This window comes from Halictus rubicundus, chromosome 13 (assembly GCF_050948215.1).
Source record: "Halictus rubicundus isolate RS-2024b chromosome 13, iyHalRubi1_principal, whole genome shotgun sequence".
Taxonomy (NCBI): Eukaryota; Metazoa; Arthropoda; class Insecta; order Hymenoptera; family Halictidae; genus Halictus; species Halictus rubicundus.
The window spans coordinates 8,473,630-8,500,295 of record NC_135161.1 but is presented as its reverse complement, the minus strand read 5'-3'; the positions used below and the strand labels follow the sequence as shown (position 1 = coordinate 8,500,295).

The following is a 26,666-nucleotide window of genomic DNA, read 5'->3' as shown; positions in this document are numbered from 1 at the left end:
CGCCATTTTGATAGGTGTATGCGACAGTTTTATTGAAAAAAACGGAAACTCAAAAGACACTTGCGACCGTCTGGTACAATCATCGTACACTGCACAGCGTCCGTGTGCTTGCAGTCGCGAACACGCGTTGCGGCACGGCTCTAAATTATACAACAGATTGCGGATCGTTGTGCGAAATAAAAATTGCTGCAGGCTTGCGAATTTCTTTTTTTGATCGTTTCAGTTCAATTCCGTCGTAAATATACATACTTTCTATGCGACAGCGTATAATTAAGAGCTGGTTGAACAAGTGTTCGCGACCGAACGTCGCGACGCTCGCGATTTCTTTCTGCAATTTCCCGTTGAAGCGCGCGATCGACGATCGAACGAACCTACGCATCGATCGATCGATCGATTCACAAGCGCCGTTTTCCCCGTTTCCGACGTCGTGTTCCCAGCAACCCGATAAAAATTGCAAACTTGACGAACAATCGAACTCGAACTCAGTGACAAATTTAATTTGCAATTTCTCTTGTTTCGAGACTCGGTTTCCTCCATTTACCAACGCTGAATGCTAACACGTTCGCTGTCAGTATTTGTTTTATTGCTGAACTTCGTTTTTGAAATATTTTAATATATATTGAAACGATTTAGAAAAAGAAAGTCGTATAATCTTTGAATATTCTGCTGTATACAGTCTTCTCTCGATATATGTCACAAATATCTAGCCGATAAAAGTCGTAGAACTATTCCCACTGTCCAAAGCTCGAGTGGCCTTGGTCGCCTTTTGTACGTAAAGAAGAGTATCTTCTAGCCGATGTATGTCCCTGGGCAGATACGCGTTGCGGACTTATATCGAGAAAACACTGTGGTTTGATTTCATGCAGCAAAGTGTGCACAATTAATTGGACCATCTTCGAGCACACTGGAAGATAGTGAACGTGTATTTATGTCAGTAGCAGCGAACGCGTTAACTGGATTTTTACGGGTATCAGGGAGAACGGTGTATTGGTACGGTAACTGACGAGCGTAAGACTAGCGTGAATAATACCATACGCGCGGAGCATAATCGAGCGTTTCGTTCTCCGTCGATCGCGAGGCTCCGTTTCTTTCCCGTCGATCGCATCCACCGTAGATTCGGAACAGAAAATAAATTAAACTTTCGACTACGATAAATAACGTTTAGAAGCTCGTTTCCTGACGTTTTCCGCTTCGATAGATAATCGCGGCAGCTCTCGATCTGCCTGAACCCGTTGAGCAATCTCGTCGTCGCTAACTTCGTCGCGTCGCGCGACGTGTGTCACGCGTAACGATACCTAACGACACGCTGTTTCCTTTTTCTGCTAGGTATGCTCTCGTGCGAGACTGAAATGTCCGCGTTTCGATCGGCGGCCACCCGTTTCACACGTGTTCCGGACCAGTTTTGTATTTTACAAAATGAGCTGTAATGAAAAATTGGGTTCTAATTTCCCGCGTTGAAATATTATTTTTATTACAAAAATACTGCAATTATTCCGGATCAAAATGCAAAAAGAATCAACTCGATCTGTCAAGCAGATGCTGAGACAAAAATTCCTAGGCGCGCACCGACTTCTCGTGGAGAGCGACTATTGCCGAGCGAAAAATTACAATGATGGGTCTGTATTTTATAAACAAATTGGAATCCGGAGAGATGATGACTTAAACCCCCCCTAATTTTGCATGTATTACATCATACTGGACTTTAAACAAAATCCCTAACATCGATCCCCGAGAATAATCGACTTGAAACGACCTAGACATGGAATGGAGACCTCTAAGCACACGTTCAACTAAAAATATTTCCTTATAATAAACAAATTGGAATCTAGAAAAATGATGACTTAAACCCCCCCTAATTTTGCATGTATTACATCATACTGGACTTTAAACAAAATCCCTAACATCGATCCCCGAGAATAATCGACTTGAAACGACCTAGACATGGAATGGAGACCTCTAAGCACACGTTCAACTAAAAATGCTCCATTATAATAAACAAATTGGAATCCAGAGAAACGATGACTTAAACCCCCCCCCCCCCTAATTTTGCATGTATTACATCATACTGGACTTTAAACAAAATCCCTAACATCGATCCCCGAGAATAATCGACTTGAAGCGACCTAGACGTGGAACGGAGACTTCTAAGCACACGTTCAACTAAAAATGCTTCGCTATAATAAACAAATTAAAATCCAGATAAGCGATGACTTAAACCGCCCCTAATTTTGCACTTACTATATCATGAATTAGTTTAAATGAAATCCTCAGCAGCGATCCCGAGGAACAATCGATTCGAAACGAGCCGCGCGTGGATCTCCAAGAGCACGTGGCTCACAAAGAACACGTGACGCGATAAAACTCTGTTAAAAAGCTCCGGATGGAACGGAGCGGCTTGAATCCCCTAAAGATGAGAGGGAGAAGCATAAAAAGACCATAATTCGCCGTTTCAGTCTTGTCTATACCATTGAACGTACAATCGCAAATAAAACAGTAATTAAAAAGCGAGTGGAAATGTCCTTCAACGTAGCTTCCCAACACGCGTGAAACAGAGGCCCGCGGCAGAGTGTACAGTCGCTGGTATCGCAGTGTATTCTCGTGTATCGCGTACGCGTGTATACTGGCACATTAGAAATTGGCGCGCCTCTCTCACCGTGGATGAGAGACCGAGGCAGGAGGCCTGCCGCGCTTTTGAGCCTCTACTCGGATGATCACGGTGTATAATAATAGAATAAATATCGTAGAAAAAACGTAATAATAGTACCGGAGGAGACGTTCGAGGGATTCGCGCAGAGAGACGACACTCTCGAGAAGATCTCCGGGGGGGGGGGGTGTCCTTTCGGGACAACGCGGAACAATGCGATGAAGGATCAACCTAATTCCCGTTGATCTCGATGGTGGTCACGGAATTCGGCTGATACTCCTCCTCCCCGGACAGAGTGGCCGACGACGAGGGTGACGGGGAGACGGCGAAGCTGCCCAATCCGCTCTCGACGAAGCTCATCAAGCTGTTCTGTCGAGCTTGCGCGACCTTCTCCGCCCTGGCCTTCTCCTCGGCCTTCTTCTTCTCTAGAACGACCGCGTTCGTCGTCGCGTTTCCGCTCTTCGTGTTCTCCTTGATGAACTGCTCGAACTTCGACAGCTGTCTGTCGGTCGTGGCCTCTCTGATCTCGTTCTTCGGCACGCCGTGCTTCGTCACCGTGGGTTTGTACGTCTTGACCTTCGAGTGACCTTGGATGATCAGGTACATGGGCCCGCGAATGGGTTTCGCGGGCTGTTTATAGTGAGAGAATATGGGGTCCGTCGTCAGGCTCTGAACAGTGGTCACTTGCGGCCGAGCGTCCGTCTCCTCTTCCTTCTCCTTCGTCAGGATCGCGCCCAGCAGAGAATTCTGCGAGGAACCTTGAGCATCGTTCGTCTGAAGGGTCTCCAGTGTCTCCGAAGGGTGTTCCATGGTGGAGACGGTGGGCAGCAAAGGGCTGATGGTGGGACTAGTGGTAGGGATCGGCGTGGTGGTCTCGGGCAGTCTAGATCGATGACGATCCATCTCCTGATCCCCTTCGATTCCGATCACCGCGAGCTGTTCGCTGATAGACGATTGCACTGGGGACTCGGTGAACGTGATCGAGAACTCCTGATGATGCTGATTCATGGGTGCCACGTGGCTCTGGTCCATCGGTGCCACGTGACTCTGCTTCATGGGAGGGGCGTGCATGTGCGTCATCGGGGGGAACATCGCCATGGGGCCCGGCGCCCGGAACCCCATGCCAGGACGCATGCTTCCGAGAAACTGCATCATTGCGTGGTTGGGTCTCGGTTGAGGGTGCATCATCGACTGAAGTGGAGCTTGAGGGAACCCGAAAGGGTGCATAGAACCCGGTGGTGGACGGGGAACGGGTCCAGGTTGGGGATGAAGGTGCTGCCTGTGGGACTGCATCATCCTGTTAGGAACCATCGCTCCTGGGAACTGCAAAGCTGCCTGATGACTCTCCTCGGACATCATCGGTGAGCTTGCCGCGGAGTTCCTCGGCGGTTCGGGTCGTCGACTGCTGGTCACTTCCGGTTCCACCGTGGACGAGACTTCCGGTGGACTCGTCTGAGCCTCGGGGACAGTCGGCGAGCTGGGAGGAGGCTTCTTCTCCGAGTAATTAGTCGGCATCACCACGGCGACCGGTTGTTCTCTCTCGGTCTCCTGGGTACCGGAAGTGTTCGCCAGGACTATGTGCATCTTCTCCTCGGTCTCGGCTTGCGTCTGATCGCCGGTCGCACCGGGATCGGTGGTCAAACGAGCCGGCGTCGACGGGACCGCCTCCTTTTGTCCTACGATCACTTCCTCGTTCTCGCCGCTGTCTCCGTCGACGATTATGTTCGCGTTCTGCTGCTCCACCACGACTTCGTGCCGGTTCGAGGACGCCGCCACGTGGTGATCGATCTCGTAATGATCGCGATTGTAATCGTGGACCTGCCAGTGCGGTTGGTTCGAGTCGAAAGCCGTGCTGGGGGTCGATTGAACGACACCGGCGCTGTTAGGCCAACCGCTGGACACGGTCTGAGTGGATTGGTAGATCAGATTCGACTTCTCGAACGAGACCGAGGGAGCCGTGACGCTTTCGTGCCGGGACTTCGGGGGCTGGGTCGTCGAGGACCCCTGCTGCACGCTCTTTATCGTCTCCACTTGCGAGACCATGATGTGCCCTTTGTTAGGCGATTTGAAGCTCTGTGACGACTGGGACTTCGTCGACGGAGGATGCTGGTTGTTATAGTTCTTCGAGGGAACGTAAAATTGCGATGGCTCGCGCAGCACAGGACCCTCCTCGGTTTGAGTGCTGAACTGTTGCGTCGGCTCGACGAACGTTACTATTTTGTCCTTCTGCACCAATGGCGGCGGCAGCATCATCGTGAACGGCTTCGATTTGTGCCCGTAGAACGGGCTCGGATAGTAGCTGGCCGGCAACGATTGTATTCGATTCTGATTCCTGTAGTCGATAGTCGGCCCGTTACGGAAGCTCGTCGTTCGCATAAGCTTCGGCGGCTCGGCACCGCCGCTTCCGGTGAAATCGTTCCGATACGAAGTGTCCTGGTTCGCGTTCTTCGAGAATTTCGGACCGTCCACGAACTTGAGGAACTGCTCCGGGATCTTCGGGCTCGTTTTCTTCGCGGTCACGCCCAGCACCAACACGTCCCGCTTCAAGGACGACTCCGTCGTGTGAGAGTCCAGCCAGTATTGCACTCGGTCCAGAACCGGAGGAACGTAGTCGAAGGTCGGGTTGTTCTTCAACGGATCGCCACGACCTAGAGGAGTCCACTCGTCGTAGTCCATCCGAGGGGAGAAGACGCGTGGTTTGCTCTCGTTTTCGCCTGCGAACAGAAGTTGGTCGTTAGTAGCAAAGTAGTATAGTAAATACTTGGATTTCTCTATATACAGTAGCGGACATAAATTTAAGACGATGATACGCGATTTCGATTATACGCGTAATATACAAGTACTGTCTTTCTATTCTGTTTGATATTTCAAAGTAAGACAGGTATATGTTTCATCTCCTTCATCTCAATGTTGTGATCGTCAAATGTAAACAATGTAGAAGTTTCAGTCGTTTGTTTCTACTGAACGTTTGTGCGCAGCGGACATTAGTTTAAGACGATCTGTCTAACAAGCAACATCTATTACGCTCTTTCTATAATTTGCTATATAAATTTTGAAATCGGAGTCTGGCATATCTTTCGTTGGTTGAAGTTTATATACAGTGGAGAAAAGTATGGGTAAGTCTCGGAGTTTGCTACCAAACGAAAGAGAGCAAATTGTAAGACTGCGAAAAGAAAAAATGACATTTTCCAAAATAGCAAGTCCTGTAAATAAATCAGAAACGGCTTGTAAGCAAGCGTGGTACACATTTTTAAAGACTGGTTAATATTCTGATCGATCAAGAAGCGGAAGACCTCGGAAAACAACTGCGAAACTGGATCGTCGGATTCACCGCTTATGCGAAAAGGACCGCTTTCGTTCTGCAAGTGTTATTGCAGTTGAAATAAACACGAACAGTGACACAAACATTAGTGCTAGAACTGTTAGAAGACGTTTGGAAAACTTCCATTTAAGAGGACGAAGACCCCGGAAGAAACCAATGCTCAGTTCCAAAAATCGGAAAATGCGACTTGCATTTGCTAAAGCTCACGAACATTGGACGAGTCAAGATTGGCAAAAAATACTATTTTCAGACGAATCAAAATTTAATCGTGTTGCTTCTGATGGGTTACAATATGTAAGACGCCGAATTGGTGAAGATTTGAAAGCACAATGCGTTTTACCCACAATTAAACACGGGGGTGGTAGCGTTATGGTGTGGGCGTGTTTCTCTCGCAACGGCCCTGGACCAATACGTCGTATAGATGGAATTATGGACCGTTTCCAGTATATAGACGTGTTGAAGAATACCATGTTACCATATGCACACAATAATATGACTCATAGTTTCATATTCCAACAGGATAATGATCCAAAACACACAGCCCGAGCTGTGAAAAATTTTTTTCGTGAAGAAAATATTAACGTACTACCGTGGCCTTCGCAGTCACCAGACTTAAATCCAATTGAAAACTTATAGAATATAGCAAAGAAAAGTGTGGCAAATTATAAACCAAAAAATCTTAATGAACTTTACTCTATAATACAAACGGCTTGGAATACCATTCCTGTTGAAAAATGTCAAAAATTAGTATATTCGATGCTGAAAAGATGTGCCGAGGTGATAAAAAATAATGGATTTTGGACAAATTATTAAAATAAAACAAATATTTCACACATTTTTCGAATGAAATGTTTCCTTTATACATAGTCTTAAACTTTTGACCATGAAAATATAATATAGATTTGTTTTTCTTTTGCATATTATTACTATTATGCTCAGAAACATAATAAAAATTTTTGTTGTCAATATGTAAACAAACTATTCATCTGTTACCACCAAAATAAAACCACTGTATTTATGTTTTTCATGTCAATTGAATTATTACTTCCTTCTTTTCTTTTCGTCTTAAACTTTTGTCCGCTACTGTATGTCGCCAAGGCCTGGACTATAAACGTCGCGGAATTATCCCCTACCGCGAGGCATACCCCGTGAGGGGCCGCGAAGCTCGGAGTGTAAACGTAACACGGCTCGGGTGTGTCTCAAGGACAATACTGGCAGTCTTGTTGTTGACATATATCGAGAATTCACTGTACAGTTCCCTCGGGATAATTGTCTGAAACACGGGCCCGGCCAGGGACATTTATAATAAAGTATTATCTTTACACTCGAGCTTCGGGTTTACCCCGCGGTGGTGGGGATAGTTCTGGGACAGTTAAAGTCAAGATCTTTTGGACACTTGTCGCGAGGTCACTGTAGTCGTGTGAATACAGTCAGTCACATAATTGATGGCACACGGTTTAAATCAGAGTAAATTATATATTTCTTGTAAATGGATTCACGATTCACTGGATGACGTGTGCTGAACATTTTGGGAAAAATTGTGTTTATTACGAAAAAATAGGAGAAGTTACTTTTTAAGAATATTCTATTTGGCCCGGTAACGAAAATTGAGAAATCTGTTTTGCAGATTCGTATACGTTATATGTTAATTTAATTTCTATTAATTTTTCTTTTAGTAATATTGAAATTATGAATATATTTTCATGAGAAAATTTTTTATTAAACTATCGAAGTAGATATTTAAACAAAACTCGTACGAAATCTAAACAAATGAAATTTTGTTATTATAGTATGCCAGTTGCATTTAGTGCTTGGTAGTGTAGTGTTAATTGGTTTAGGAGTTATGAGCGACTAGAAATGATGAAAATTAGTTTTTCACGATTTTTAGCCTTTTCAGTTTATGGTTATTTCACATTGATCTAGCGTCGGCAAGTGGCAAACGATGATACGGAGCAGTTTTTTAAACACACGTCGCCTCTCGTGCTATGTAGGTGACACGATTCTTTGTGCAAGTTTAGACAGATCTCAAAGAAGAGAAGAGGAAAACAGTTTAAAAAAAAAAAGACCGACGCGCTTTAGAATGGCGTTTAAAATAGTACATATTTTACGCCGACTGAAGGCTCGAACATAAATAAATAGGTAATAACTTGAATAACGAGGCACGTCACAATGATTAATCGATGCCCGTTCTATTATACGTTTCCACCGATTACTGGACACGCGATTCCACTGATTTATCATAGCCGGATTTACCATCGCGACGATCCTACGACTGTCATAAATTTATCGAACTCCTATCGCGCACACTCGACTTCCCCGGGTCAGAATGTGAGAACCGATTTCCTGTGAATAGCATTTCTATTTCGATGATCTACAGGCACGTTTCTTCTCTGATCGGAGTCCCACCACGCGAGAAAATTATGAAACTTTCGCTAGCATATTTGTCACATTTTTCCGATTCGAACGACACCAAACACGACCCAGTTTGGATCACGCGTGCTCGTTTAATCCGCTATACAGTGGAACCTCGATTATCCGAACTCGACTATTCTGGTCAGGAACTGGCGAGCGTTGGGATTATTTTTGTACTGTAATATCTAAATGATAATGGCATATTTGCCACATTTTTCCGATTCGAACGACACCAAACACGACCCAGTTTGGATCACGCGTGCTAGTTTAATCCGTTATACAGTGGAACCTCGATTATCCGAACTCGACTATTCTGGTCAGGACCTGGCGAGCGTTTAGATGATTTTTGTACTGTAATATCTTAATGGTAATGACTTAATGGATTAGAACTGAGGATGGGTACAAATTTGGAAAATCGGAGATCCGAGTTCAAAGGTCGGCCAAGACCGGAGATACTTCTGCAGTTCCTTTTTCCTCCAGTTTCTCGTTAGCGGACTCGGATAAATGTTTCATCGGTATGTCGAGTGGGCCGAGAGGTTCGCCGGTGTCTCCGAATGTCCCACGGGGACGAAACGGCTGGCTGCAGGCGCCAGTACTCGAGTCGTGTCGCATAAATACACGTGTCATGCGTCGCGACATAGTCTCGCACGGATGCACGCGTACATCGAAACACAAGCGGAGAAGGAACACGGAACACTCTCCGACTCTGCTCTCCTTCTCTCGCTCCCTCCTCTCCCCCACTCACTCGCTCTCTCTCTCTCTCTCTCTCCCTCTCTCGCGCTCCGGCGTCCCCGCTTTCGTTACGTTTCTCGTCCCATTTGCGCATAATGCACGGCTAGGTGCACGATCTCCGAAGTTTCGCAGGTTGCGCGTGTCGCATATTTCACGCAACAACCGTGACGTTCGACGAGTAATTGCTTCGGGGATTTTTCCGATCGCTTCTAACGACGCGCCGCACCGGCGACTTCTCAAAGCGGCGAACATCCAGGGGCCAGGGATCAAGGTTTGTTTAGAGTGTATTTAACGGTGCGCAAAAATTGCCCTCCGGGCCAACGGAATCGGGAGCACCGGGGCCACGCCCACTAACGACACACCGAGCGGCACTCCGGAGTGGGCGTGGCCTCGCTGCTCTTGATTTCTAACGCTCACTATCGGCTCGAGACCCCTTCACTTCAGAGATTGTTATCATCAATATAGAAATAATTGAAGACATTTTATTGCTCAAGCAATAATTTAGTCGTACCACAGAAGTAGGATGGTATTATAAGCAGACCGATGTGAGAGAAAAATCTTCTACCTAAATTGCAACGAACTGGAGCGAAATAGAATTTTCTTTTTTAATAGGTTGAAATTTTGGGACGAAACGCGTCACGTGACCGGGCCTTGGCGGAAGCGTGGGGGAATAGAGAAGTGGAAGGGGAAGAGTGGAAGATTCTGCGGTGCACAGGAACCGCGATTAACAGATTTCTAATGGAACAAATAGACGGGCAACAGGTGGAGGAGCATTTTAGGGACGATGCGTCGCAGCGAGGCGACAGAAATGAAATGCGGGAGATCTGTTGCTGGTGGTCGGGTTTGCGACGAGCTTTGCGGATCCTTCGATCGCCACGCTGCAGGAAACTGCGGGAAAACGTTCCTCTGCTTTGCGGGAGAACGTTCCTGTGTCCCGCGGCCAGGTTTTCGAAAATCTACACGGCGTAATGGCATTAATAATCTTGTTCAACCCGAGAACATGTATCTCCCTCTCTCTATTTCCTTCTCTATGCTCGAGAGATTTAGGGAACACGCTGTACATGTGTGTACCGAAGTGTACGTCGGGGTCAGTAGGTCACTCGGCACGGTGCTAAAGAAAAAAAAAATACACTCGTGTGCTTCGATACACATAAAACACATAGGAAATCGCATCGCGTATCGACTGTCTATCGATTATTTTTACTTGTTGAAGAAAATATGAACATTCTTCCATTGGCAACCCCGAAGCTCTTTTTTGATGATTTTTTTGTGGAACTTTTACGAACACGTTCTTGGCATTTTTCTGAGTAGAACGAGCCCAAACACGACATCGTTCGGAGCACGATTAGCTCGTAACTGTTTCGTCATCCGAGCCATGCGTTTTTCACCGATTCGTTCGGATAATCGAGGTTCTACTATATCGTGGATTACACGAGCAGGCACGATGCAAACGGTGTCGTGTTTGGTATCATTTTAATCGGAGAGATGCGACGAACGCGCTGGTAAACAAGAAGGGCACCGTTGTGACGATTCGCTTTCGCTCGCGTCCCTTTTTTTGTCCCCGGATGCAGGGAAAACAATCGGGAAAATGGAAGACGCGTTCGCGCCGTCGGTAATTGAGATGGGTCCCGTCAATGCGCCGGTTCAAGACACGTGACAATAAATCGGGGACAAGGAAGAGATCCGTTCCCCTCGTCGCGACGAGCCGACGACGGCACGAACTGCAAGCTCTCAACCTTAATGAATCTTTGCTCGTCGACGAATGGAGCAGCTCTCACGGAAACGGCCGCGCGCCCGTTCCGCGAGCACAACTTCGCAAACAGAGGGAAACACTATGCCCCCCGTTCGAATAGGAAAAGTTTGTCGCAAAAGACCACCGCTTTTCAACACAGTTTTTCCGCCCTGCGAAATCTTGCCGAAGCAACGACGAAGACCGTTTGACCCTACCACGTCGCGTCGAGCGAACGACTTTCGTTGTTATTTGAAAAAATTATTTCCAAGTTATTTAACCCGTTTTCATTATAAGGAAATATGAAAAGAAGACATTTAGCAACAAACTTTTTTTTTATTATATTTAAGTACTGACTACAAGTAAAGGAACTTCATATTTCAGCATTATATAAATTGAACGTATACACTCCGGTGACAGTGACCAGGAAAATTGAGCGTATATATATGCTAATGATGAAAATGGGTTGAAAAAAGATAGACAAAGTTTCAGAGACGATCGCAGACTTACCAGCCTTGTTGTCCGAGCCGGAGGACACGCTTTGACAAGAGGAACAGTAGATCGCTCCAGCCAAGATCAGACATCGGTAGAGAGCAAGCGCCACCGATTTCCTCCGCGTCATCTGAAACAAAGTTTAAATTGAATGACTTAGAGTAGGTGCCCAACAAATTTTTGGAAAACTAAATACATCCAACTGTCTTTTTTTTTACCACAAAGATTTTGAGTCTCGCGGAATTTTTCTTCTCTTTCCGCGCGAAATACAGTGTCTACTCGATAGTTGTCCAAAAGATGGGTCTGGCCAGGGACAACTATCGGCTAGAAGATACTATTCTTTGGTCCACTGCGTATATCGTAGACAGCCAAGCTCGAGTGGCCTCGATCGCCGAGGAAATCGGTGCGAGACCACTACCAATCTAATAACAAAAATTCTTTAAATAAATTCTTTTTGTCATTATTCTTTTACGGAGCTCTCGCAAACATATCCGTGGCATTTTTTCTAATGGAAATGGTACCAAACATATGATAATCCGATATAATTTGGATCATATTTACACTAATTTTCTCTTAGAATTTTTTCTAATATATTCTCTTAGAAATATTGTAATTATAAATATGGTTCCATGAGAACATTTTTTGCTTAACCAAAACTTATACTTAACAAAACAGGTACTAAATCTAAACAAATGCAATTTCGTTGTTATTATAAGGAAATGTATACCAGTTGCATCTAGTGCTTGGTAGTTCTAATGTTAATGTAACTGTAATGAGATGTAACATTCGTATACATATCATATTTGGAAATATATCATATTTTGTACAATTTTTGTTAGAAAAATGCCAAAAATATGTTGGCGAAAGTCCCATAAAAAAGTAATGAAAAATGAAGAAGTTTTTTTATTGGAATAGTAGTGGTCTCACACCGATACACCTGACTCGTATTATGTTTAAACTCATCGGCGACCAAGGCCTCTCGAGCTTCGGGGTACACTCAGCGGTAGTGGGGATAATTCTGTGACAATTATAGGCTAGCTATTTGGGACATTTATCGAGTAGAGACTATACCTCGAAAATATAAATAAAAACTATGGTTCCTATACTCCTATATAAATTATATTTACTATAAAAATAAAATCTATGGTTCCTTTTGTACTTTTTATGCTTCCTATAAACAGAATACGATGCAATTAAAAAAATCGTTGACCTTTTGACCTTGAAAATAATTTTGCTTTCTTACACGAATTTCCACCAAAACGAGAATCACGCTATGACAGTCGAGAGCTATCATAAAATTTTTCGAAAAATCGTCGAATCGAGGGGAGGGAGGATCGAGTAGATCTGGCAAAAATTCCGGGAAAAAATCGCAGGCGGTTAAGTGACGCGTTCGCGGGTTGGCATGTCAGAGGCATTTTTGCGATTTCGGGCCGGCGTGGGCAAAGCAAACTCGGGTTCGTGTCCGAGTAATAATTCGAGAGAGAGGTCGCGCGACCTATTCGAACCTCGCCGCGCGAATCGTGTTCCCACGATCGGGACATCCGCAGCGGTGCGCATCCTTTCTCGAGATCGCCGAGAAACCGTTCGGTTCGGCTGATACCTTTCATCGGCGGGGCTCGGACTGGTTCGAGATACAGCCCGATAACGAGTAGGAACAAGCTTCTCAATGAACCGAGCCGAGAAAGTGGGAGGAGAACGCGAAAGAAAAAGAAAAAAGAAGAAAAGAACAGAAACAGAAAAGAAGAAAAAAAGGCTCCGGTCTCTTCGAGTCTACGAAGAGACACGCGCGTGCTACACGATCCCGCTCGGCCGATTCGCGACCGAACGTTCATTATACTTTCCTCGTAGATCGCCGATTACAAATTTACAGTCGGCCGAGGAACCTGTTTCCGCTCGACCGAATCGTAAATTAATTGGAACCGATTAGAGATTAGAGGAGACCTCTCCTTCCTCTTCTTCCTCCTTCTCCTCTTCGCGTACACTTCGGCGGAACACGCGATTTTGTCGGCTGGTCACCGGGACGAAAATTTTGCCAGATAGGCCCGTCGAGATTTCGAACGGGCCTCGTCGGACACGACAACGGATAATACTTTCACCCGAGACACGCGCAAACCGCGAAGCGCAAAGATCGCGCACCGGTAACCGGTCGTTTACTCGCACCGTCTTCGCTTGAGACCGATCGATTCGGGAAACGGGCGCTTTTTGTTCGGACGATTGAATTGTTCTCGAACACGTAGGAATTTAGTTAACGCATTGTCCACGGACGTCTTTCATTTGTGAAACGTTGGAGTCGCGAATCGCCGTTTATTCTCCGTCTGAGATTTCACGCTGTAATATTGCGGCGTTAATGCTGCCACAAAGTTGTAAGCATTTACCGTTGAAGGGCTGAACGGAGTTACAACTCCGTAAAATACATTTTAAAAGACTAGGTTCTTCAGCTACGTGACGCTGCATCGTGTTAACGACTCCGCTTCGGGGCCCGTGGAAATTGACATGAATTTTCCCAGCGAGCATGCGACTACCGACAGGAAAGCCACGGGACGGGACAGCTTTACCGGTTTCCGAGCGGTTATCCCTTTGATGTCGACTTCAGCGGTCGAATAGCACGCGTGTTTCCATTGAATTTCGAAAGTGGTCCTGGGGGCCGGCGGAGCCGTCCCGTCTCGTCTGGTCTGGTCTGGTCTGGTTTCGCGCGAATCCCGGGCCGATCGATCGATGGATCGATCTCGTCGCCTGGGAAATTTTTCGAGACGTACACGCAGCGGATCTCACGAGGCTCAAGGTCGAATCTCGTCGGATCTAGAGGCTCTGCCTCCACGAAGGCGGCATTCTTTGCCCGCTCCGTCCATGCCGGCCACGTTCTTTCTTTGGGAATCTTACTCCAGAGAGACAGAGAGAGAGAGAGAGAGGGAGAGAACGAGGAAGGGGAGGGAGAGATCGGCGCCCGAAGCATCGTCTACCGTTACCACGTGTCCGTCTCTCGATACGCCGCTCGTACCCACGTGCAAATACGAGCACGATGGAAACCAGCAGGCTTTCCGAGACCTGTGCGAAACAGCATCCCTCCGCGCGACCCGGTTACTGCGATTTCCGAGCCGCCGCGATTATGCACTTTTCTATATGCTCGGCCTCCTCTGCACATGCACTTCCACCGTCCCAACGTCAAGACAAATTACTATTCTACCTGCGATTCGAAATAAGTGGGGTCCCCTGCCCCGTGGATCGACACAATTCCTATTAATTGGGCAAGTTAGCGATAGTCTGCGAAAGTAGAGGCTTCGAGCTTTAAAATGGGCCCATGTTCATGTTCATAAGATTTTTTTTTAAGAAATTATAACAATTCAAACGTCATCGACAGGTTTCCAAAACTTGCAAATTTAGTGTCTTCATTTCTCCAATTGTTACAACATGCAAAAATTTTTCGTGGATAAATTAATGACCGTCTGTTAAAGTACAGGCTTCAATCTTTAAAATAAGCTCAAGTTCATATCCATACGATTTTTTTTTACGGAATTACAACAGTTCAAACGTCATCGACAGGTTTCCAAAACTTGCAAATTTAGTGTCTTCATTTCTCCAATTGTTACAACATGCAAAAATTTTTCGTGGATAAATTAATGACCGTCTGCGAAAGTACAGGCTTCAAGCTTTAAAATAAGCTCAAGTTCAAATCCATACGATTTTTTTTACGGAATTACAACAGTTCAAACGTCATCGACAAGTTTTCAAAACTTGTAAATTTTGTGTCTTCATATCTTCACATATTACAACATGCAAAAATTTTTCGTGGATAAATTAGTGACCGTATATAAAAGTAGAAGCTTCGAGCTTTAAATTAAGCCCAAGTTCATGCTCGTACGATTTTTTTTCACGGAATTATAACTGTTCAAACATCGTCAAACATCTTTCGCAAACCGGTAATTCGCATATTTTTACGGATCAAATTTAACGATATCTAACCTGCCGTAACTTCGTATAAAAAAATCGTATATCAAGTTTTTTGGTGTCGTTCGAAAGGGGAGACTTCGATCTTGAAACCTACGGAAGATTCACTCGCGAAAAAATTTTGCAATGTTTCTCGTGCCATCGTAAAGTGGTTCCGATTGATTTTTTTGTCGATCGGTGTTCGAATCGTAATCGGCAATAGAAGAGGATGCAGCCCGGAAAACGAGAAGACCGGAGAAAGTAGACAGCGAAGCGCACGCTATAGGCTCGCTTATGCTCGCGATAGTCGACTAGCCGATTCAGCTCGACTAATTAATGCGCGGTCGCGGAGGTTACACGAGTATAGAGGTTGCGCGAGTAACATGATCACGGACACACGAGACAGCCGAATTCGAATCACAGGAACAGATGTGTCCCTTGTTCCCGATTTGTCGCAACCACGACGCCTAATCGCCGATTAACATCGGTAGAAAGTTTTATCGTCGATGGCTCTCCGAGGATCGTTCTCGATCGTTCACCACGGAGGGAGAAGATATTGAATGAATGATACCGGAGAAGAGAATAATCTGACAAAATTCAAAAACTGTTGCGCATCAATATGACCACGAGATCTATCGATCCAGGCGGGAGATCAACGGCGGTTCGATGCGGGATCGGTCGGGATCGGTATCGCGTTCGCAACGCAGGCGATCCGGGGGATCTTTCGTAGGAGGGAAGGCAGGACGAAAACCGGAACGGGAAGAAACGCGCGCCGCAAACGGCCCTGAGATCGAGGTTGGATCCCGAGACAGCGTGGCCCCATGGTTTCACTTTATCTCTCTCCTGCGGAGACCACACAAGGCTATCGCGCGCGCGCGCGACCGCCCGTATAAACAGCCGCGAAATCTTTCGGGCTCGCCTCTGTGTGAGTAACAGTAGTGCTCACTCGAATTTGACTAAATCTATGTTACACTTCAATTTGCACGACACCATTCTCTCTCCTAGGACTCATTGCCTCTAGCTCAATGGGGTAGACAAGGAATGAAAATAAATCTACTCTGCCGTAAAGAAGAATCTCCAATTTTTTCCCCCCATTTTTATACTTACGTTTTCGAACATAGTACCAGTGGACTGTTGAGATTTTTCTGATTGAAACGAGCCCAAACACGACGCGAATCGGACTAGTTTTATTCTTAATGTAAATAACAAAATGGAGGACACGGTTTTACGAAACTCGTAAAAGTGGACCGATACACGTCGTGTTTGGACTCGTTTTAATCGGGAGAACCTCGACAATCCGTTAAAACCATATTCGAAGAGATCAGACAAACATTACCGAATTTAACATTTTCTGTATTGCTTTAATTTTTCTACGCATCCGTTTCAAGTGTCGGACCTCGACCGACTGTGTCTCCCTCTCGCTTTTGATCACTGTATACGTTACTTTGTCGAGCCGATTCTTCGAAAAGAATCGCAACCCCGTTAAGCAAGAATTTGACTTCGAAACTTCGCAAATTCACGACACGCGCGTTAGCCGCCAGGCCACGGGATCCGGACTTCGTTCACAGGGAATTAATGATCGATCGTACAATTAGCGTCGTCTTATGCCACGGGTTTCCGGGAAACGAAACCGACGCGTATGCGAACGAAAGTGGTCCCTCCCGGTATCTCTCGACGCCGAAGATCACAGATTATCGAGGTTAATAGCCGAGCAAACGCGCGTAACGATCCGATGCAACTTTATCGAGCCCCGATCGTTCGCCACAGTGATCCGAAATCGCCAAAACGTGGCCGGAACTTCGAAAATAAATTTCTCATCTCTAAGGTCTCTAAATATCACTTCACCGATCGAGCTTCATCAATCTTCTCTATTTTCTACTGTTAACCCTTTGCACTCGGATGTCCCCTCCAAGGGAACATTATGACTCTAGAATTTATGGCTCCGAGTGCAAAGGGTTAATAAATCGAACGCTTTGTCAATATTTTCCTGGAGCTTTAACACCAAGCCTACCACTGCCATATCTTTCAATTTATAATTATTGAAATTACAAAGATACTTCCAGGGAAAATGATTCAGTTCTTTATTCGAGTAATGAAGATTCCACGAAATTTAAATAAACAATTTTGTCATTTCTAAAGGGTAGATCGTTTCGCTTTTAACGCTCGGTATCGGTGTTAGTGCAGTGACCAGTTTGTGTTGAGCAATTCAAAGGAATCTAAGTAGATGTGACGTGGTGGGTCCAGATGGACCCTGGCCCGACAGGACCAGAAGGATGAAAAGGTTAGGGGGTTCTCTTTTTCCAGGAGGACGCGGAGCAAAAGTAGAGTCGTCTATGACGAGGCGAATTCGAGCGCAGCCGACGAAGTAGAGGATAGATCCCGAAGAGATCGGAGGACCAGGAGGAGATTCTTTTTATCGAAAGGAGAAACCTTTAACGAGAAGACATCGGTAAGAGGGCCGCGAGGGGAGCAGAGCCGTGGCCCCGAAACGAAACCGGCCTATATTAGCTAAGAAGGCGTATTACGTATGCAGGCCGTTCGGCCTCGCTACCGCTCCTCTTCTCGCGTGCGATGAAATTTTCATGGTGTCCGGGGCCTTACGGGATAACACAGCCATGCGAAACCGTACCAATACGCAGTCCCACGAATCCTGATGGACGGGGTCCCGGTGGACCCACCCGACTGCCCCTCCGCCGCTTCTCAAGTCCGTCTATGGAAATCCACATTTTCCACTTTCCCTAATCATCCGAAAGGGAACGGACATCCTTGAATAATCTAAAATGAATAACCGCTCAATGGAGAAACTAAGGACATTGTCCAATTATCTAAAATATATAGAAGATCAATGAGGCTGTGAATCATGTTGACCGCGTGCTTTAATTTTCGATGAGACAACAAAAGCTGTTTCTGCATAAGACGAGTGGCATTGTAGCAGGCCCGATCAGCCCGGCTCGGCTCGGCTCGGCTCGGCTCAAAAGCGAGAAAAACGGCTGAAAAGCGAGAAAAAGTAGTCGGTCGGCCGGCGGGCCCGCGTGGATTCTCCGGGGCCCGTCAAGACACGTCGAGAGATAAGCCGGAGACAGTTCGATCCGAGAAATCGATTCTCGGCTTGTCATTGCTCAACGTAACACCGATCGCGCCTTGTAACGCGCCAACACAGAGAGGTAACGATCGATTTAATCGGCCTGTCTCTCGCTCACGGGCAAGAGGAGGACGACGACGACGGAACCCACGATCCGATCTTGATGCGAGGCGACGCGATGCGCATACTCTTCTTCGCGCACCAACTGTCCTCGTTTGCGCCCGGGCCGTTCGCGTTTTTAAACAAATTTCCGACGATTACGCAACTGTCCCGTTAACCCGCGCCAACTTCGCTAATTCCATCTTGCGGCGGGTCACACGCGTGATGATCGTGCATGCTCGCTCGTTGAAAACGGTGTCGAGAGGAATCGATACACTGTCGATTTCTGTGTGGAAGCTGTGGCACAATGTCGAATAGAGACTCTCTGGCACGCGAGATTAGTTGTATAGATAGACACTAGGGTTAGTTGTTCGCTAGATAGTTATCCACTGTTATCCACTCGATGGTTCTGCAAATTGTACTGCTATCCACTGGGAGGGTCTTCAACTGTCTTACTATTCGCTGGATAGATGTACGAAAGGTTTGGTCACCCGTTAGACAGTTCTCCAAAAGTATTGCTATCCGCTCGATTGTTTCAGAAAAATGTTACTGGACGATGGCTCTCCAAATACAGTGCTATCCGTCGTTAGGTAGTTCTCCAAATATATTGCTATCCATTGGTTGGCTCTCCAAATGTATTGCTATCCACTGGATGGTTCTCCAAATGTACTGCTATTTGTAGAATGGTTCTCCAAATGTATTGTTATCTACTGGATGGTTCCCCAATTGTAGATATTGTTATCCACTGGATAGTTCTCCAAATGTACTCCTATATGTAAAATTGGGTCTCCAAATGTATTACTATCCATTGGATGGTTCCCCAAATGTGTTGCTATCCACTGAATGGTTCCCCAACTGAACTGTTACCCACTGGATGGTTCTCCAAATGTATTGCTATCCACTGGATAGTTCTCCAAATGTATTGCTATCCACTGGATGGTTCCCCAAATGTATTGCTATCCACTGGATAGTTCTCCAAATATATTGCTATCCACTGGATAGTTCTCCAAATGTATTGCTATCCACTGGATGGTTCCCCAACTGAACTGTTATCCACTGGATGGTTCTCCAAATGTATTGCTATCCACTGGATAGTTCTCCAAATGTATTGCTATCCACTGGATAGTTCTCCAAATGTATTCCTATCCACTGAATGGTTCCCCAAATGTATTCCTATCCAATAAATGGTCCTCCAAATGTATTGCTATCCACTGGATGGTTCACCAAATGTATTCCTATCCACTGAATGGTTCCCCAAATGTATTCCTATCCACTAAATAGTCCTCCAAATGTATTGCTATCCACTGAATGGTCCCCCAAAGGTATTACTACCCACTAAATGGTTCCTAAACTGAACTGTTGTCCACTGGCTAGTTCTCCAAATGTACTGCTATCTCTAAAATCGTTCTCCAAATGTATTGCTATCCACTGGATGGTTCACCAAATGTATTCCTATCCACTGAATGGTTCCCCAAATGTATTCCTATCCACTAAATGGTCCTCCAAATGTATTGCTATCCACCGAATGGTTCCCCAAAGGTATTCCTATCCACTAAATGGTCCTCCAAATGTATGGCCATCCACTGGAAGGTCCTCCAAACGTATGTTTATCCACTGAATGGTTCATCGACTGCATCTTTACCTACTGGACAGTTCTCCGAATGTACTATCTGGATGCTAGTTCTCCGAATGTACTGCTACCTGTAGAATTGTTCTCGAAATGTATTGTTATCCACCGAATGGGTTTTCAACGCGTATGGCTTCACGGCGATTTCGTACGGTCTCGCAAAGATTTCCTGCACTTCTGTCGGAATCGTGTCCCGAATAGGGGTCACGCGATTTACATGTGTTCGCAGCTCGCATCGATGAGAGAATTTCTCCGGTTCTTTTCTAGGTGGTCTCTTCCAACTCTGACCGGAGAAATGACGAAAGTTATGGGCTCCCGTGAGCGGCATCAATCCCATCAAATAAATTACACGCAAACCGGAAAGCGATACGCGCCTAGGAACGGAACCCGTACGCTGTCGGGCGAGAACACGCCGCGTTCCGTGTTGATCGTGAACCGTGGTTCGATCTCGCGAATATCTCCTCGCGAATCCGCACTTGCGTTTTCCTTCTTTCGAGCATCGATCACGAAATCGATCGATCGAAACAAGATCAACCGATCGATCGCGAATCTCTCGCGACAGGCCGAATTCAAGCCCCGGGGCGAGAGCATAATCGAAACGAAACGCTGCGCTCACCCCTCGTATTCTCGATCCTGCGATCACCGTAGATCCCAGCGAAATCGTCGAGACCCTCCGGTGTTCGCTGGGAACGTTTGATATTCGTTGAAAAACTTCATCGACGTCTAACAAATTAAATCTTTGCCTTTTTGCGAAGAAACAGGATTTTGCTCGCCATTTTGTGCTAGCTTTCGCGGACTTTTCGAGGTAAATGGAGACGGTCATTGTAGTCGGGACTGGGAAAAATCGAGTGCCCGGTCGGATGACCTCTTGACCGTACATCTACCGATTCTGGCGAAGCGTGGCCAGCCCTCGGGAGCCTGCGGCAAGCATATCGCGTGTCCTCGATAATTGCTTAGCAGTTACGTACTCGCTAATTGCGGCTGTCAAAGGGCGAGATGGCAGAAAACGGACACGTTCCCATAGAAATCGGGGAAGTCGGATGAAAACGACGAGAAGCGTGTCTTCGAGGCGATTCATTCATTGAGACCCACATCGCCGTCTCCCATTAGGTGACGACTACAATCGGTAAACGAAATAATCCTTTCTTCGTCCACCATTTGTCGAATAGACATCGACAATGGTCGAGGATCTACGATTATACTTTATAATCGTAATCTTATTCCTAGCTAATCGATTACACGATTTTGAGGAATTATCGATGTTTAAACAGTGATAGTACTGTGGTTTAGAGCTTCAGAATTCTACTTTCATCATTCATTTTTGCCCGAGACAATTTCGCACGATACGTGGAAAACCGAAGACATATTTTCTGTCGATAATGGAACAAACTGAAATGTCTGTGAATTCAATGAAAAATTTCTTTTCGGAACAAATCTTCCACAGATTTGAAGATTTAAGTCTCCTCTTTCCAACGACACCAAAAAACTTGTACGATCTTTTTTTACGAAATTACAATAGGTTAAATACCGTCAAACTTGATTCCGAGAAATATTCGAACAGTGTTTGCGAAAAATGATTAACGAAGTTTGAACAGTTATAATTTCGTTTAAAAAAATCGTATGAACATAAATTTGGGCTTATTTTAAAGCTCGAAGCCGACACTTTTACGGACGGTTACTAATTTATCCACGAAAAAATTTTGCATGTTGCAACACTTGGAGAAATGGAGACACTAAATCTTCAATTTTTAGAAACTTGTCGATGACGTTTGAACTGTTGTAATTTCGTTTAAAAAAATCGTATGAATATAAACTTGGGCTTATTTTAAAGCTCGAAGCCTATACTTTTACAGACGATCACTAATTTATCCATAAAAAATATTTTTCATGTTATAACAGTTAAAGAAACAAAGACACCAAACCTGCAATTTTCAGAAAATTGTCAATGTTTGAACTGCCATAATTTCGCGAAGAAGAATCGTACGATGGTAAACTTAGGCTTATTTTAAAGCTAGAAGGCATCGTTGCACCGACATCGACTCTCCACCGTCCAAAATCCGATGTCACGGTGCCACGTTAATCTAAATTGCGTAACTGTAGGCGAGCCCTGCGAAATCGTTCGTTTCCTTCTGCGGAAAAAATGTTGCACCGAACTACAGTTGCACCACGGTGCAGGGTGCATCGTCGCAATACAGGATGTCCTATTGCCGTATTATTCGCGTTACGTCAGAGCCATCGTGGCTCGTCGATGACCGTACAGCTCGAGTGTCTCGCAATATTTCGATAGATCGATCGACGTACGAATTGCAGTCCCCCGACTCGGTGCCATTATACTGCAGATGAACTATCCCGAAACTGCAGCAGCCCTTTCCCATGCAGAAACACTTCGATTCCGAAAATATCGGAGCTATCAAAACGAACTTTTGCATATTCCAACCAGGCAGAAAAACTTTTGCGGCGACCTAATAAAATTGTAAATAAGCCTAAAAGCTAGCCGCAAAAATTAAAAATTAACGCGAAAGATATTAAATTATACTCCGAATGTTCGATTAACCATCAGCAAAGGATCGGTGATTATTGAAACGCTCTGGTAGGGGGATTCTTTGCAAATAGCCCTCGCACGTGTGTGCACAACCTCGCGGTTTCCAGCTGGATGTACGGTGTCCCCTAAGGTTCATATATCTCCCTTTACAACCAGGAAACGAGCACGGTCCCTTTGCACCGTGCAGCAATCATAAATCCAAAGGGAAGTTCAGCGGGGAGGAAGAGGGGACAGTCTTGTCCCGTTGTTGCACCCGCGTTCCTTTCCTCTTTTATTTGTTCTCGCGCGAAACGATCGGGCCCGCTCGTGTTCCAGCCGAACAATAGTTCCTCGATCGCACATGCACGCCGATTATCCCGACGTTCTCGCCAGAAAAATTGTCCAAGTCACACTCCGCAACACTACCCATAGACACCTTTATGCAAAATAAAAATTCTCTACCTCGATTGCCCAACAAAATAAAAATTGATTTTAGAAGCCTGTTAATAAATTGTGCTGCACCAAAAGGAAACGTGAGGATCTTTCGATCCCAGAAGAAACTAATTAGTACCCATAGACTTTCAAAAATTATAAAACAACCACGATATTTCGTTCAATTTTCTGTTCTTACTGTTTCGTGTTTCTCTGACCCAGATTCGTCATAAAAATTGTCAGGAATTATCCTATATTATTTATACGAGATCGCCAGGAAAATTGAGCGTTTCGGAAAATTTCTGAAATTCTCCCGCGACTTTCCGAGGAAGTATGGAGCGAAGTATGAAACGTTAATACTTTGGGACCTTCGGAATAAGTGCGGCGGATCGTTTGGGAACCCGTGGAGCAGCAGGATTAATCTCCGGCGGCGTCGAGGATGCGGTGCCCGCGCGATCGATCGATCGTGATTCGCGAGAGGATTGGTACTCGGCTCTCTTCCGAAGAGGAAGAAGAACGGAGCGGAGGAACCGGACAGAGACGAAAGTTTGGCACTCTTCCTGAATGCCGATGAAACAGATGCAATTTCGTGCGGGCGGAGAGTCGGTCGAATCGGATGCGAGGCGGGCTACTGCGGTACACGGGGAGAAAAAGGCGAGCGACCTAGTTCAAACAGTTTCTATACGTGTTATCCGGAAACGTCGTTTAGCTTGATCCCCCGTGAAAGAGCCCATCTCTGGAAAAGCCGATGGTGCCTGACTCCGGGAGACGAACTTTCCTCGACGTCGCTGCTAATTCCTTTAATTAAATATCAACGGTCCGCGCGTCATCGCCGATTCCTAGCTGCGCGGAACTCGTTCTGACGTTTTTACATTTTTATTGCATGCCTCTCGAAGGAGTTCCGAGTCCGGATCTAGCTGGACAGAAGTCCATTTTTATCACGGGAGTCCAGTTTCCATTTTTATTGGAAGCTGCAGAGCAACCTATGGTTAGGCTATCTAGCCCAGGCTGTCGCAAAACTTATTTCGATGGGTGCTATCTTTTCGCTTTTATCGCAAGCTGTAGGGAGAAGATCCGAGCCTCGATCCAGATTCATTTTGACGTCTGTGATCTTTTCATTTTTATTGCGAGCTGTAAAGGAACCTCTAGGGCGATTAAAATTGCAGTTGATTTATCTAACTGAAGTTCAAAGTTTCACGCTGAACCGACCGAGCCTTAAATGGGACATGTTATAAAAATGGCGAAATAAAAATTTTTTACCTGAACTACAACAAACTACAGTGAGACATTTATTTTCTTTTTTATTATGCTTTGCAGATTGAAAATAATATAGTAGCACGTTTAAATTTTTCTAATAGTTTTGCTACCGAAAATTACACCTACTAATTTTTGTCACAAATTCACAAAATCTGCGGTCTGATTATAACACATACTCTACTAAATGTATTTATTTAATCAGTTCCCATAGAAGGGTCTTTATAATTTCAGTAATTTTGAAATAAAAAATCTGGAACCGGTGGTGGTAGTGTTAAGTAAATCTATGGTTAACAACAAAGTGTATAAAATTAACGCTAAACCTACCACGGTGAAAATGACCGGTTTTCTGTTTGGCAATGATTGAAATTGTAAAAACGTCAATCTCTTCCTAATCAAATCTCTTCAATCCCTTCTCAATTCAATCTCTACCTTTCTATAAGACGTTTCGCTTCTATATGTTTTGTGCTTGGTTTAGTGTTAATTAGACTATTTTCGTGGTAACGAACGTGTTAGGCTGGCAATCGGAGAACGTGGGAGCGCAAAGGGTTGAGCGTGGCAAGCCGGACGGTTTCGACGACGATGATGGTAACAGCGAAGAGGAAGATGAAGAGGAGGAGAGTGTGAGAATCATGACAGCACTCACCGTGGCCATGGCGATTCCCTCGTGGCAGACTGGTGACCGATCGACAGGTTAATTGGCAGATCTCGTTCTAGAGCGTGGGTGGCAGCTCGTTTCCCTCCAGGAGCATAGCTTCCTCTGTTCCAGCGTGCCGCGGTTTGTTTGTTGTCTGGTCTGGCCCGGTTGTCCGCGAGCTGGCCGCGAGAACCAGCCGGAAACACTGATCAGCGTCCCGCAGGCTGATCAGGAGCGAAAACTCGTGACCGTTTTTCGCGTCCTCCGGTTGCTCCTTCCGGACGAGAGCCGACGGTCCAGGTGTGCACCGGGTTATCCAAGGATCGAGGATATCTCTTCGGGGTCTCTGTTCCACAGGTTGCTGGTTTGGCGAAAGCTCCGGTTCACTCGGAGCACAGTGGAGAACTGAGCGAAGTGCCGGCCGGTCGAGCAGCCAGGCGGGCTTTTCCAACCGGCTTAACCAATCGCGACTTCTCTCTTGTCCCACGTGCCTCTCTCTCACTCGCTCCCTCTCTCTCTCTCTCTCTCACTCACTCTCTCTCTCTCTCTCCACCTCTCTCCATCTCCCGCGATTCGTCCTCTCCGTTTACCCTCCGTTTAGGCTCCCGACCGTGCGATCCTCCGAGGAGTTTTCGCGGACGTTCGACAACCCCTTCCTCACTGACGATTAGGGATGCGAATGAATTTTGATAATTCAACCGAAATTCATGGACCACCAGTCACTCTGTCCATCATTATTTTGTAATACAAAATTGTCTCTGTCGGTGCTCCGTGAACCGAGTGTTAATAACCGCAGTGAACGCATTAGGATCGTCGAATAGCAAACGTGACGTACGAGGCACACAATTTTCAACATCCTGCAAAATTCACCCTCGTTCCGTTCCTCCGCAATTTCACTCCTGGACGAGATCCAAGGGCGGCGAGCGCATCGACCTAAATCAGAACAGTGAAATTAGAACCTGTGAGAGAGGAGCACAAAAGAGGGAAACAGATTTTAGAAACCGCGGACAGCTATAGGTTCGCGCGTAAAATCCATCCGGAAAGTTTCCTCGCGCGAGTCCTATCGGTCGTGCTCAACTTCCCCGCGAAAGAAAAATGGATGGGTTTTCGTTATTTGTCCGGTATCGCGGGGAGTTCAGTCTAGTTTCAAGACAAACGGACTCGAACGCGATGCTGGGGGCAATAAAACCCGCAAAGTTTTCTCCCTGTTCCGTTGCTGGCCGATAGAATTCGCGATACTGCGCGAGGAAGACGAGGCAGCATCGAAAAGAGGGAAGAGAAGAAAAGTCGATCGCGCTGAGGAAGAAGGAAGAGAAGCAGGAATCGATCGTGCTGAAGAAGAGGGAAGAGAAGAAGGAATCGATCGTGCTGAAGAAGAGGGGAGAGAAGCAGAATCAATGGTACTGAAGAAAAGGAGAGAGAGAGACGAAGAATAGATCGCGCTGAAAAAGAGGGAAGACAAGAGGAATCCCTCGCGCTGAAGAAGAGGGAAGAGGAATCCCTCGCGCTGAAGAAGAGAGAGAGAGAAGAGAAATCCCTCGCGCTGAAGAAGAGTGAAGAGAAGAAAAATCGAAGGCGCTGAAGAATAGAAGACAGAAGAAGAATCTATGGCGCTTAAGAAGAGAGAGAAGAGGAATCCCTGGCGCTGAAGAAGAGAGGGAGAGAGAAGAGGAATCCCTCGCTCTGAAGAAGAGTGAAGAGAAGAAAAATCGAAGGCGCTGAAGAAGAGAAGACAGAAGAAGAATCTATCGCGCTTAAG

At 45.9% G+C, this 26,666-nt stretch overlaps 1 protein-coding gene across 1 annotated transcript; it reads right to left on the bottom strand.

Moving 5' to 3' along the window:
• Nucleotides 1–1,493: 1,493 nt before the first annotated feature.
• LOC143360312 (uncharacterized) lies at nucleotides 1,494–25,546 on the bottom strand. Its single transcript, XM_076799027.1, has 3 exons — nucleotides 24,917–25,546; nucleotides 11,350–11,461; nucleotides 1,494–5,358 (listed from the first exon to the last, which is right to left on the bottom strand). The coding sequence occupies exons 1-3, from the start codon at nucleotides 24,923–24,925 to the stop codon at nucleotides 2,876–2,878; spliced, it is 2,604 nt and encodes an 867-aa protein (XP_076655142.1). The 5' UTR covers nucleotides 24,926–25,546; the 3' UTR covers nucleotides 1,494–2,875.
• Between the last annotated feature and the right edge of the window lie 1,120 nt (nucleotides 25,547–26,666).

Bases quoted from the DNA above. Each gene is read 5' to 3' on its own strand.
- LOC143360312 (XM_076799027.1), bottom strand. The intron at 5,359-11,349 runs GTAAGTCTGCGA...TTCTGTTCGCAG, and splicing joins CGGCTCGGACAACAAGGCTG to GCGAAAACGAGAGCAAACCA.